This window comes from Arvicola amphibius, chromosome 7 (assembly GCF_903992535.2).
Source record: "Arvicola amphibius chromosome 7, mArvAmp1.2, whole genome shotgun sequence".
NCBI classification, from domain to species: Eukaryota; Metazoa; Chordata; class Mammalia; order Rodentia; family Cricetidae; genus Arvicola; species Arvicola amphibius.
Window position 1 is genome coordinate 16,260,340 of NC_052053.1, and position 14,773 is coordinate 16,275,112.

At 36.4% G+C, this 14,773-nt stretch overlaps 1 protein-coding gene across 1 annotated transcript; it reads right to left on the reverse strand.

Moving 5' to 3' along the window:
* Positions 1-300: 300 nt before the first annotated feature.
* LOC119819466 (elongin-C-like) lies at positions 301-639 on the reverse strand. The gene has a single exon (XM_038337685.1). It carries the CDS (start codon positions 637-639, stop codon positions 301-303), a length of 339 nt encoding a protein of 112 aa, XP_038193613.1.
* Between the last annotated feature and the right edge of the window lie 14,134 nt (positions 640-14,773).

A 14,773-nucleotide genomic window follows, 5' to 3' on the forward strand; every position in this document is an offset into this window, starting at 1 on the left:
TGCGTACATTCCAGGATTTGTTTTATTACTTATTAATTTAAAGGTCACATCCAAAGGAGAAAGCAAACCACCTATAAAGTGGCATTATTTGTTTATTTCTTGGCTTGTAATGTCCTTAATTTGTTGATATAGCAAACAAATTTCAACTCTGCTATGCAAATGACAGAAGGAATCTGCTCAACAATTAACTTTAGCGTTCATACAGGCAACATGCTATATGTGAAAAAATTACTAACTGAACTACAAGTATTAAATACTGAAAAAAATTAACAGTTTATTATAATTTATAATTTATTTTATTTAACAATCTAGGAAGTTCGCAGCCATGAGCAGTTCCAGTGCAATTTCGGGTGCAATTGGGAATTCAGGAATCTCGGTGGAGCTGTTAGTGTAATGGACCTTGTAGGTAAAATACATGCACACTTTCGAGAGCAAGTGCGAAGGGATCTCTCTAAAATTGACCTCATTGGTTTCTTTCTCCGCAAACTGACCTGGTCCACTCAACATGGCCTTTATTGTTCCTGATGTTAACGCATGTTCTCTTTTTACAATAAATTCATGGCCATCAGAAGATATTAATTTTACATCCATGGCGTCAGGGCCTTCCCAGACACCATAGATTTTCTCTTCTCCATTCATTATGTTCTTATAAAATTCTACTTGATCCCACAGGAACTTCAGCAGTTTCCTGGCGAGGCAGAGATGCGCTCTGCTAACAGCTTGGGTCTGGAGGAAGTGCGTTGTTGTTCTCCCCCATGACCCTTTCTTGCATTCAGAAACAAAACCATGTGGAAGAATCTTAAACATAATCATGTTTAGCTGACAACTTGAGATTCAATCTTGGACCCTCTGGACCACAGTATCTGTATTCTGACTGTGAAGGAATACTTCCCAAAAGATTTTGCCTCAATAATGCTAGTCTTTTATTAATCATAGATAATTTTTCAGTTCCTGCTAACTAGCATTCATTGTCTTAGAAAAACATAGAATTTTTCACTTCCACAGATGCTTAACTGAAAATATCACACAGACAATCCAATAGAGTCTTTACTTCTTCTCACATGAATATTCCATGTAGAAGAATAATATTTGAGGAATTCTTTAACTTTGGGTTTTGCTTTGGCTTGGTTCTAACTGTGCCCTGATTATTCCTTTTTAAATTAAGCAAATAGTAACTTATCTTTTATTTTATAGGAGACCACAATTAAGAGACTTTGAATTTTAAAAAGACCTTAGGCTTTTAAAGAACTGAACTTTTTCTTTAAAAGACTGTGAAACCTTTAAAATGGGACTGTGTTTTATGTGTGATTTTCAAAAGAGATCTTGGGGACCAGAAAAGGTTATGTTATATGTGTTACATTGTGCATCAAGTTGACAAGGGGTAGACATGTAAAAACTAATCTTGTTTTTCAACCTGACATACCTAGGAGGAGAGAAATTAGATTGAAGCTAATTAAAAGCTGCCTTCTTTAAATTGGCACCTGGGGATGTTTGTGGGGTATTTTCTTGATTGCTAATTGATGTAGGAGGATCTAGTCCATGGTGGGTGGTTCCATCCCTTGGCAGGCAAGCCTGAACTATGTAACAGAGGTAGCTTGACTCTGAGCCCAGGACCTAAGCTGGGAAGCAGTGTTCCTCTATGTCTCCTTTTCATTTCTTGCCTTGACTTTACTTGAAGATGAACTGTAACCTATAAATGGAAATAAACTCTTTCCTTCTGTAGTTGGTTTTGGTCAAGGTGTTTATCACAGCACTAGGAGCAAACTCTCGTATTTTTCATTCTGTTTCTACTTTGTCTTTTACTAACTTTGGGCAAATTACCCTAGTAGTTACTGGAGTCTTTGAACCCTGTTCCTTCACCTGTGATACTGCTATTTATTACATATGCTTGTTTGTTGGGGTTAGGGAAATGCAAATAGAACACTTACTATGGTGCCTGGATTTAGAAAATGATCAATAATGGCATTACAGTCTCCACAGTAGAAAGCTGGTTTACTAGAAATATAGAAGCAAGCAATAAAGATATTAAAGAAGATTTAGCTGAAGCATATATGAAGAGAGTAATTTGTTTTAAAAACTAAAATATGGAGTGGCCTTTAAATTCCACTCTACAGTGGTGGGTCACTCCCTAAAATCTAAGCCATTACTGAACCGGTGGACATATCTTGCAGACAGGTGGCTACTGTGGCTCACAATCCACAGCTGGATGACCTTGTTGATTACTTTATTTTTCTTTTTACACAAATCGGACTCCATTGGGGGGGGGGGTTACTTTTGGTTTTGTTTTAGCTTTTTTTAAGAGAGAAAAAGAATATGAAGTTGGGTGGGTAGAGATGCAAGGGAGTGTCTGAGAGGCATGAGGGTAGGGAAAATAATATGATGAAGCATGACGTGTGATTCTCCAAAAACTAAATAGACTTATCTTTAAGAAGATGAGATGTTTAGGGAATGAGAAATGCAATGTCTGTAACTGAAGCAAGGAGATATTAGGATCTCCCTATGACCTAAAACATCAGACATGAACGAAGATGTAATTGACCACTGAGGAGGTTAAATAACAAAACCTGACAACAAGGCAAGTCAGTTGGGTATAAAAGTGAATTCTAGTCTAATTTCTTTGATAAACTTTATAAATACTATGCCAAGTTAAAGTGCTGGCATAAAAAAAAGCACACATATTCTCGGACTCTGTGTGGTGAAATGACCAGCACGTGTGTCTGTAGATTAGCACTTGCATAGAAACTGACTCTGTGTGGTGAAATGACCAGCGCATGTGTCTGTAGATTAGCACTTGCATAGAAACTGACTCTGTGTGGTGAAATGACCAGCGCGTGTGTCTGTAGATTAGCATTTGCATAGAAAGGGGGCAATGTTGGAGGAGGATAACAAAATGGAATAGGTCTCTTTCATGAGAGGGTAAAAGAGGTCTCAAAGTGATTGTGGTGACATTGACACAAACCTGTGAGTGGATTATATGCCATGGATTGTGCTTTGCATTATTCAATCCTTTAGTATATGAATTTACCTTCATAAAATAAAAAATAATAGGAGCTCAATGTAGGAAAAGACTACCAAAGCCTTGGAATATTCACATTATCCTTGGTTGTTGACCTCTCTGGAGGATTCCATGGCTTCAGTCATAGAGGGTTGATGCTTGGCAGATGCCACCATGATTATTTCTTAAGTTTCTACTGAAGGTTTTCCCTATTATTTCTCCCTTGATTGTATTTGAAGAATACTTAGGTATTTTCTGCTATCCTGAACTGGCTTTCTAGATTCATGACAGAAAAATAGTAGTTCATCAAATGACACAAAAATAGCTTTGTAATGCGCAATATCAAATGCTTACAAAGACATGCTCTGCATGAAAGATACACTTGTCTAAAGAGCAGAAAACAATGAAGATAAATGTCTCATCTTTGCTTCCATTTTCCTCCATCACTATAATTAGTGATTAATACTGAAATACTTAATACTCAGGAGATACCTAACTTTCCTATGAAAATAACCATTGAGAAATGGGAAAAGAACACACAGTACATAGTTGGTAATGTATCCAAATTATTCAATGTTTTAACAAAAATAGTTTTGGCAGTAAGGAGGATATACTGAGAAAGGAACTGAGTTTAATTCATGTTTATCTAATGTTATGTATAAGATAAAAAATGAAATGTTTTATCACAAGCTGACACAGAGTTTGGTGACATACAATACAAATATTTCAGTTGAGGATATTCTCATGATATGTGGGTAGAACAGACAACAAAAATCACTGCTTTCTGCAATGCATGACTAATGAAAACTTGCCTCTTTTTGACACCTAAGCCACGTGGAGTCTAATCTGTAAGGAAGCTGATAACGGAAACTAAAACAAGAAACAGGATGTATCTGGCTTGGGGTTTGTTATCTTCATAAAGAGAAATCTCATTATGTGTTACTTTCTAGGTTGTTTTATCTTCAATTATGATGAGTTATGATGCACATCCTAAAAGCCAGGCAAACCACAAGGAAAAGAAATGAAATACTGTTCCTTCATAAAATATTAGTTATGGTAATTTCCGAATCACAGAGCACGGCTTCTTCTGTAGCTAGCTGTAATACTAAAGTAAGTGCAGAGAGGTCTGAACAGAGGACCCAAATCTATTATTATCTCATGGTGAGCAAGCCAAGACCCGAGAAGTTTCAGGCACTTTGCGGAGCCTTGTTTGGCTAGTCTCCTCTCTATAACGCTTCTTTAAGATCTGGAAGCCTATAATTCTGCGATACCACTCTGGATTCCTTTTTGAAAACTAGTAAGAAGAAGGAAGTGCACATCCCTTTCTATCGCATGCCAGTTAAGTCTTCTTTATAATCAAGTTCACCTGTTAAGTGTTAAGTATAATGTTTTCAAGGCAATAATTGAAGTCATTTCAGGTATAACTGCAAAAGACCTACTATATATGTAACACACATCTGTATCTAATAAAGGAAGTCTTATACCTAATATATTAATACTGACCTGTGAATGTGCTAAAGAAAACTAGTTTACTCTTGTGTTTCAACAATATATTGAAGTCTGTGATATGAACATTTTCTAAATATCTCTTTACAGGATTAGAGAAGGATGTTTTCCCCCATTTCCATTTTACGAGGATTTCTTTGTAGAGACAAAAACCTACATTAAGAATAACACATAGTATCTGAACTGATTCAGACTAGTGTTTGTGCTGCTCAAGTAGTTGCTTGGTGTTTATGAGCTAATAGATTTAAAAAATTCCTCAAGACATTAAAACATATATTCCATATATAATGTGATATATATCCCATAGAAAATCAAATCCAAATTTCTGAACATATGGGTGGCTTGCCTTGTCTAATTAACTAGCTGGGTTATGGATTTTGCTTTTGCTTTAATAATGGCACAAATAATTTCATCTGTGAGTTTAAACCCAAGGAGTTCAACAAATCCTTGGGAAATCTATACTTTGAACTAGGTTCTAGAAACATGCAGACTAACTGAATACCAATGCTTAAGTTCTCCTTAGACGCGGTGCTAAACACAAGAATACATTTCCACTCTTTTAATTTTTACAAGATTTCTTAGTAGGCCAACTGATGCTTTTTATCTCTCAGTACTATTTCCTCTTTATATACCAAGAATTCCAATGATATATCCGTTTTTTATAATAGTTTTGAAATTTCTTGCTATTGTGGGAGATGCAAAGTTATTTATTGTATTCAGAGATGGCATCACTGAGATTTCATCTTATATGCTTGACCAAGGAGCTGATAGAGTGACCTTAAACAGATGTCTAAAAATTACAACCTAGTTTGGTCTTAAGCTTTTTCCCCAACTGCCAGTCCCATGCAGGTGACAGTTGTGTGGCATGGGCAGTTTGTTGGGTCACTAGCAGTGGATTCAGTATTTATCCCTAGTGCATTATTGGCTCTTTGGAGCCAATTCCCTATGAAGGGATACCCTGCTCAGCCCCTATAAGGGAGGAGGACCTTGGGCCTGCCTCAAGTGATGTGACAGACTTTGTTGACTACTCATGAGAGGCCTCACCCTCTCTGAGGAGTGGATGGGGTTGGGGAGAAAGTGGGAAGAGTGAGAGGATGGGAGGGAGAGGGAACTGAGATCGGTATGTAAAATAAGATTATTTTAAAAATAAAAAAATAATAGAGAATTATAACCTAGATTTCCATTGTGTTTTTTTCTTAATGAAAACATATAATAAACTCCTGTTTCAATTTTTCTGATTCCACTCATGATCAAGGCAGTCTTTGTGATGGTTAGGCAAACTGGAGCGAGCTAAAGGAAGATAGGTGGCAGGCAGAATATGGAAATCCTACAACTCCCTGTTTTGTCTAAGACAGAACCAGAGCCACCCTGACTCATCCCGATTTATCCACTGTGTCCCTGAAAGGCAGCTACCACAATGGTGTATTAGAGAGCTCGAATATTATGAAATGACCTATTAACATGCAATGATGAGTATATTGGTAGCCACGGTCGATGCTAGTATGGAAGACTGGTACTTAAATCTGGTGGGTTATTCAATTACTCACTAAGTGTGGCCACCGAATATGTTGTGAATCCCCTGGTGCTCTTCTTATCTTTAACAGAAAGAATTGCGTGAACTTGAAACTGTGTTTCAAGGTCAATTTTATATCATGCTACTAGTTCACACAATTCAGCAACCTATGCAATTGTTACTTCACTGAAGTCTTATCCATGACAATCATGTGAAAACACATGATATAGGTCCCTTCTCAATTATCCAGCCACCCATGGGTCCTGCTATGGCCATACTAACATTTATTTTAGTATTTAAGTGAATTAACATATTCCACAATATTCTTTGCTTATTTTATATGTAAGGGCAGAGAAACTATGCTGATCTCAATAACAAAAACAGTCTACAATGGATTGAATATTTACTATGGCAGATACCATCTTACATGTAACGTACTCTAATGCAACTATTCTTCAGCTGGTACAAATGCCACACTTAATGTTAACGTGAGAAACAATTTTTAAACAAGTGGCAGAACCATGTTTAGAACTGAGAAATGACTCCAACACTAACATTCTCCAGAGTAAAACTCACTGTCATTCCTGTTCAAGCAAACTGACAAGTGTGTGGAAAGGCATCTACATTCAGTTCAGTGGGAGAGTCAGCAAATATGTTCAATAAGACACCTCACACCTCGGGTGCTTCCTCTTCTAACTGTCATGCTCAAAGAAAATTGCCATTATCTGTCCCTGGGCTGATGTTGTTCTCATATCGTCTTCCCCTGCAGTCTAAGTAAAATAAAAACATCAGAAATATATCCATGTTCTTCTAGGCTAACAGGAAGACATTCATTTTCTCTCCTCAGAAGACCAAACTGCAAGTGCACAAACTAATTAACCATTAGGAGCTGAAGGAGGAGACGAGGGAGTCATGCCCAATTATATCTTCCAAGAAGACACAGAGGACTGCTTCCTTCTTCTTATGAACTAGCAGTATTAAAGGTAAGAAGGAAGTTGGAAGAATTGAAAAGCCCGAATCTTACGGCAATGAGTGAGAAAAAATCATTACATGTAAATACCGACAAAGGAGGAGACAAAACAGTCATTTAAATCTATCTCACACTTGGGGCTTTGAAATATAAACAGAAAAACAACTCTAATTTGTATTATATAAGAGTATAAAAGTTTATATACTAAATCACACAAGCATTAAATTGTGTCCTAGTCACATTTCAGTGGAACTGATGTTGTAAATTATTTTTCTAAACTGCATTATTTAAGTTTTCCCCTAGTCCCTGCCATGGGGCCCTCTGTGAAGATTCTGGCATTGCTAGGGTTTCTCTGGTATAAGATCCCTAAGTGAAGACACTGGCATTGCTAGGATTTCCATGGTATAGAGCACTCTGTGAAGACACTGGCATTGCTAGGATTTTCCTGGTATGGAGCCTTTATTGAAGATTTTGGGATTGCTAGGATTTTGTGGCATAGAATCCTCAGTGAAGACACTGGCATACTGCTAGGGTTTTCATGATATAAGATTCCTAAGTAAAGACACTAACATTGCTAGGGTTTCTGTGGTATAGAGTCCTCAGTGAAGACGCTGGCATTGCGAGGGTTTCTGCATTATCAGAACACTCAGTGAAGACTCTGGCCTTGCTAGGGTTTCTGTTGTATTTAGAATTAGGAACTCAAATATTCTCCCTCCAGTCCATACTTTTTTGTAAAATAGACCAAAGGATGATATTTTGTAAAAGTTACCCCATCCATAATTGTGTACAATAAAAACAAACAATATTTTCAATAGTGTTGTACAATCTGAAGGCTTTACATGCTTATGATCTAACAGACCATCATCACTCTAATTGGTTTTATTCTGAAATATTTAATTGCTCAACACAGGTGATTAACATATGATGTGGGGTGTGACTGCAGCAGTCAGCTAAAATGACTCATTAATGTACCATTTCTCCCTATAATCTCCATAGAGATATTTTATCCCTAGCAATGACCATATTCAATACCATCACTATCATGGCTTGCTGGGTTTTCCCAACATTATGCCCAGTCCCACTTCTTTGAACGGATCTTACTCCCCAACCTGAATTCTGTTATCTGTATATTCACTATCCATGCTTTCTTAAGCATTGTGTGAGTCAAACACCTCTCATGCTAGAGGGTCTACTCTCATCAAAACAAATTTGTGCTTCTTGCATGGAAGCAAATTCTATGTCACACTAATGTAAAAATAGGGTTCTGAAGGATGAATGATGACCTCTAATTTTCTCTGTCCTGAGTTTTACATATCTGTATTGAATAAATACATAAACCATAAATAATTACATGTCCTTCTAATTTTAGAAAGTCCAGAAAATACTCTGGTAGATATTCTTCTTGTTAGACAATTTTTTATAATACATACCAAATCACATAAGTCTATAGGCATAATTTTGACATGCATCCTCTATATTCTGCTTTACCTCTTAGCAGCCCACATATGTTGGGTATGCAACTGAAGCGCAAGATATAAATTAGCATAAGTTTTGTATAAACAATTTGAATGCCAGAACTATCCATAACATGCAACCCATGATTATTTCTTCAATAAAAAAATACTAAGTACAAGAGTATTTAGACAAGAGTACTGATGTTGTAATAGAAACAAGAGGAAACCTAAAGAACACACGTATAAAGAAAGGGAAGAGGCTTATGTAATATACACCATGCGCATTTGATATTTGCAGGTATGGACTGAAGTATTTATATGCATAATAAAAATATGTATGGAAAAGAAAGTGATTACTTTTATTTTTCATTTTTCTTACTAGGTTTAACATTAACCATCTTTTTCTTTTTATACTTCTGTTGCTTTGGATATCTCCTAATTTGCCATATCTGCTATATTAACAGGAAGTTATTAGCTCTTTTCCTATGCAGTGCAAGTATCTTTTCTAGGTGGACACTAACTAAACCTTTTCACTGTAGCTGCACCCTATATAGAGTTAGAAACCAGGGTAGAAATGAAGAACAAGATGAGGATAGTTAAAGAGGGCTAAAGGACACAGAACAAAGGGCCTGCTTGTTTGAGGCAGAAATTCATAGAAAGGATTCTACACCTCCAATCTAGCACTTTACAATGTCTCTGGCTTTGATAACCAGCCCATAGAACTTACTGAATGGAAAGAGATTGAAAGATTAAGCAATTGAGAACTATGATTGCAGAAAATTACCAGGTCTGTTAAACTCCTTGGGTCTTCCATTACACACTTAGTAGCTTTTTGTCACCCCCAAACCACAATAGAGAGGAGGCAGACACGTGTATGCTGCTCTTTCCTCCTATCCCAACGAGCATCTTCTGGAATACTTGTCTGAAAGGCAATGGATAAGAAAGTTTCTTTTACATCAGAGGCCATGTGCTTGAATGCATTTGAAACTCACTAACTGCAAGGGCAGGGGTCTGTAATGGCATTGGCCTTACAGATTTAACTGTTACAAGGATACAGAAAGACTCCGAATTGATATCTTCATCTCAAACTGAATACTAGTCACACATACTCAACTGCTTTGTTATCTACACTTTCTGTTAATGTTCCTTCCCCTTCTAACCTGTTCCTCCCTTAAACTTCCTTATAGCTCAGGCCAGAAACTTGTCACTAATATTTCTATTAGTAATTCATCTCTGTTGCTGAAAAACTATAGCTGACCCATTGTTAGACCTCTCCATAAAAAATTAATCAAATTAATCTGATTGTCTCTTGCTATGCCATATATATATATATATATATATATATATATATATATATATATATATATATGGCTCACTGAAGCAGACTTCATCCTGGCCAAAGCATGCTTTCTTCTCTCCTTACTCCCAATATAGCATCTATAATGAGCCAGAAAGTACACGGGCTCAATAAAGTAAGTCTCTCTCTATATATATCTTGAGACGTTTCTTTAAGGTAGACAAGGAACTAAGGTTTCCTCACTGCCCACCATTTCTTCTCCTTACCTTACTTATATTCAGCTATACTACCTCCTTGGCAGCATGCTCCCCAATAATGCTTTATGATAGTAACTCCTTATTGCATATTTTGGTCACAATGAAACTCCAGCCAATCTGTCTCAAATGTCCACCTTCTTACATATATACCCCATCCACATGTCAGTTCCCCACTGTGCTTTGTAATATTTAACTCGTTCTCATTTTAAGCTTAATTGTTTATTTCTTTCTGCAAGAATATAGAGTCTAAGGGGGAAAGATTTTTTGTTTGTTTTTCTCACGGACATATCTAGAGCTAACCATACTGTCTGACAATTAGGGAGTTTAATACGATTTATGAAAAATATGAATGAATGAATGAATGAATGAATGAAATTTTGTCAGTCTCATCATGATATGAGGAATGAGGCAAACATTTTGATCTTTTTATTTATTGAAAATCAATGCTTTTCCCATAGACTATGACCTGATTAGAGTTTCTCCTCCCTATGCTTTGCACAGTTCCAGCCCACACTGCCTTTATCTTTGTGGCCATAAATTCATTGAGTATCTGCTGAAAACTTTGGTGTGTACTTTCCTGTAACGTCAGAACAGGATAGAGAGTGTTTTGTAGATGAAAATACAACACAAAAAAAACAAGTTTTAAGTAAACAAATTCGCCAGCAGAGCCTGAGAAAATGATGAAAAGTGATGTAGTAAAGATAAGGTTAATATCAAAAATGAACCTGGAAGAACTGTAGAATAATTTGGAATGGACCCAACTTCAATTGCTAGAGTTCTTATTACCCAGGACATTATAACATTAATAGTAATGAAATAACAATAATTAAAATTCTTTATGTGTTTTTGTAAAAATCCTGCCAACATTTTTATGGTAGTTATAATAAAACTATAAAGCTTGTTATAGTAACATTTATAAAATGTAATTTTACTGAAGCCTAACAGTAATCCAAAGTAGTATTGTCAGTATAAGATGGCAGATTGGATTGATTAATAAAAATAAAGTTGCAAAAGGAGATCTGGTAACATCAAAGAATATGCTAAAATTAGAATATTAACTTTTTCTGGGCAAAATGCTGCTAAATTAACAAATATTACTAGAATAAATGGAAAATTATTACCAAACTAAATTTTTTTTAGACAGAGACTGCGTTTTTGTTTCCCAGCCACCCAGACCATAATAATCATACAGAAACTATATTAATTACAATACTGTTTGGCCAATGGCTCAGGCATATGCCTAGCTAGCTCTTACACCTTAAATTAACCCATTTCTATTATTCTATGTATTGCCATGAGGCTGTAGCTCACTGGCAATGTCTTGTCATTTTTCTCCTTCGGTGGCAACATGGCATCTCCTTGATTCCAGCTGCTCTTTCTCTTTACCTCTGTTTGGATTTCCAGCCTGGCTTTACTCTGGTAAACTACTGGCTGAAACAGCTCTATTCATTAGCCAATAAAACCAACACATATACAGAAGGACATCCCACATTAGTTTTTGGTCCTTACCTCACAACTAATACCAAAATTAAATTTCACCAAGATAAAAATTTAAAGTAAAAGCAAAATCATAAAATAGAAGTAGGATGCACATTTATTAAGTGATATGTGAGGCTTTTCTAGGCATAGTATTGAAAACCATGTCTATTCGAGAGGATACAAGCAGCCTTAAGCCCTCAATTACTCAAAGCTTCTATATGTCAAAAATGTAAAAACAAAAAAGCAAATAGAAAAAGGAACTAAAGTATTTATCAAATGGTTACATATATAAAGAGAAAGATTAATATATTCCTAATATTACAAATCAATGAAAACATGAATGGCACAACAGATAAAATTAAGAAAATGCATAAAGTTGTTATAGAAATAAACTCAAATGTTGACAAAAATGGAAAGTTTCTGCTATCTCACTAATTAAATAAAATCCTTGTTAAATACTCAGATGCAGTTGAAGTAGAAAAATAATAAAGTAAGAAAAATTTCTTACTTTACTATGACAGTAAGAAATTCTTGTTGTCATATACTGTTGTGGTATTCACTATTAATTCAGATTTCCAAGGAATTGATTTAGCATTAAGTACAAAATGTCTGTAAAGTGCAACAAGTTGAGCAAGTTTTTATTTTATAGACACATTTTATCAGTTATGTAAACACAGGTGCCAACTATGACATCCAGGCATCCATTTTTTCCTGCTTCAAATAATAAAATATTTAATTTGTTTAGGAAATAGAGATGAGGACAACAGGATTGTCATCAGTAATTATGGATGCCTGAGATCACAAGCGATTTAGATAATTTTCTATTTGTGTGCCTATGTTTTGACCAGAAGCCGTGGTTAGACACTGCACTCTGATGGCTGTTTTTGAATCACAATGTGCTTCATTAATGTATTAAAAATTTGGCAGCTAAGAAGACTCAAGCAGATTTTAGTAAGTACAATGACGTCAGCAGGATCAGTGACTAAGATTCTTATTGCTTCCTGTCTGTGCCTGCGTTTCTGATAGTGCACAGCGCCCCTAATTTTAATCTAAAGAACCTCTATGGCAGAACATGGCAGCAATTTCTCTGGACTCTAAATGTCTCAATTCTGTTTCCCCCTAAGAAAGCAAAGTGATGCATCAAAACTCTCGCCTCGGTGATGCCCCCACAATTTGTAGATCTTTATTTTTTTCTATTTGTATAATGGAATCCTCAAATTGAGACACTGAAAATAAAATAATTCATGGTAAACAGCTGAACATGATTAAAAAGAAAACAGCTATTTTGACAACGTACAACAAATGGCTTCGTGAAGAAATTTAAACTCCATATTCACTCAGAGGAGACTTTATATCCTGTCATTTCTGAAGGAAAGAAAACTGGAAAAGATCAAAATAAGTGCAACACTCTGAAAGAGAAGGCTCAGAATGTTTGCAGCACCTTGCCTGGCTGCAACTTCCTGCCTTGCTGTTCTAGGATTAAAAAACTAAACAGAGCCAATATATGGTAGGCTCAAGAATTTTGGTCCAAAAGCTAAAGAGACTGCTTGGTTGTTACTCCTCTTGCAAGGGGCTCAAATTTGTTTCCTAGCACCCATACTACACATTTCTCAACTGCCTGTAACTCCAGATTCAAGCCAACCAATAACTACTTCTGGCCTCCACAGAAACACCTTCACACCCCCCCCATACCACACACACACACACACACACACACACACCATTAATAAATAAAGGAAAAACGAGAAACAGTTCATGTCTGGAACTACACACACTTATTTCTTTTGTGTATCACTTATTCCTAAAATGAGGACAATAGTAAGTTTTTACATGTTTTATAACACTAGATAAGATAATGGGTAATATCTGAAAAGAAAATAGCAGTTTTTAAAAGGTGCCGATAAATAATGGTTTGATAAACAATCAAATGAGGTTGTTAAATAAATAAGATAGAATTTATGGGTGGACTAGGGGTGAGGGGTAGGGACAGGAGGATCATGTGGATGGGGAGAAGAGATGAGTCAAAGGAGATAATGAAGGGAGAGTTGGCCAGAGGGGTCCATTGGAAACAATCTAAGCTATTACTAAGATATTAGGTTGTTCTCGACAAACTCACAGCAAGGCCCCATTGCTGGAAACAACTCCATAACTCACTGAACATGGAGAGTCTGAGATGGTGCCTACATAGAGCCTTCACCACTTTGTCCCAGTGTCTTTGGTATGGGAAGATATTCTACAGGGTACCAAAAGAGAAATCTAAACACTAACCCAGACACAAAGTCATTCTTCAGCAATGCTGTCCTGACTGCAAGATGCTAGCGCAATAGTGGTACAAAGCTTGTGGGAGTAACCAACCAATGTCTGATTGGTCTTAAGGCCCACGGCAGGAGATGGAACCCATACCCAGCACTGCTTGGGTGATCAAGTATCGGATACTGGATAGCCCAGATAGCTAGGGTAAAATCAAATATTACTGGAAATAAACAATCCAACAAACAAAACCACAATGTAGCGATAAAAATTTTTCCTAATGATATTCTGCTATATTCATAGATCAGGGCTTTATTCAGCCATCATCAGGGACGTTTCCTGCTGTAGCAGATGAGAATAAATACTGAGACTGATAGCCAGACATTACACATATAGAGACAGATCTGGGAAGACTCAGCCCTAAATGTGATGTTTCCATCAAATTCCCAAATCTCTTCTTTCAGAACTCAGACCCAGTGGAAGGGCAAGAAGGGAGATTATAAGAGACAGAGGAGATGAGGGACATCAGGAGAACAAGGCTCACCAGATCAACTGAGAAAAGCTCATATGAACTTACAAAGACAGAATCAGCAAGCACAGAGCTTTCAGGGGTCTGCATTAGGTCTCTATGTATATATTATGGCTTTCAGTTTAATACTGCTTAGTATTTTTATGGGACTCCTAGGTGTGTGAACAAGTTGGATGCTGATTATTGAGCTTTCTTTTGGGGTCCTATTCCTTCTGTTGTTTTGGTCCATCTTAGATGTGATTGTTTTGTTTTTCTCTTATTATATTTTATAATGTTATGTTGTGTTTTTATGTTTTAAAAACCTGTTCTCTTCTAATGAGAGACAGAAAAGAAGAGGAACTGTATAGGAAGGGAGGTAGGGAAGAACTCAAGGACTATAGGGAGAGGAAACTGTAATCAGGATATATTATATGAGACAAGAAACTATTTTTCAATAAAGCAGGAGGTACCCCCAAAAGATTGAAAATTAAAATGTGTTGAATATTTCCTAGACACTAGAAGGTTTCAGTTCTTACAGTAAGCC

Bases quoted from the DNA above. Each gene is read 5' to 3' on its own strand.
- LOC119819466 (XM_038337685.1), bottom strand. From the start codon at position 639: ATGAATGGAGAAGAGAAAATCTATGGTGTCTGGGAAGGCCCTGACGCC.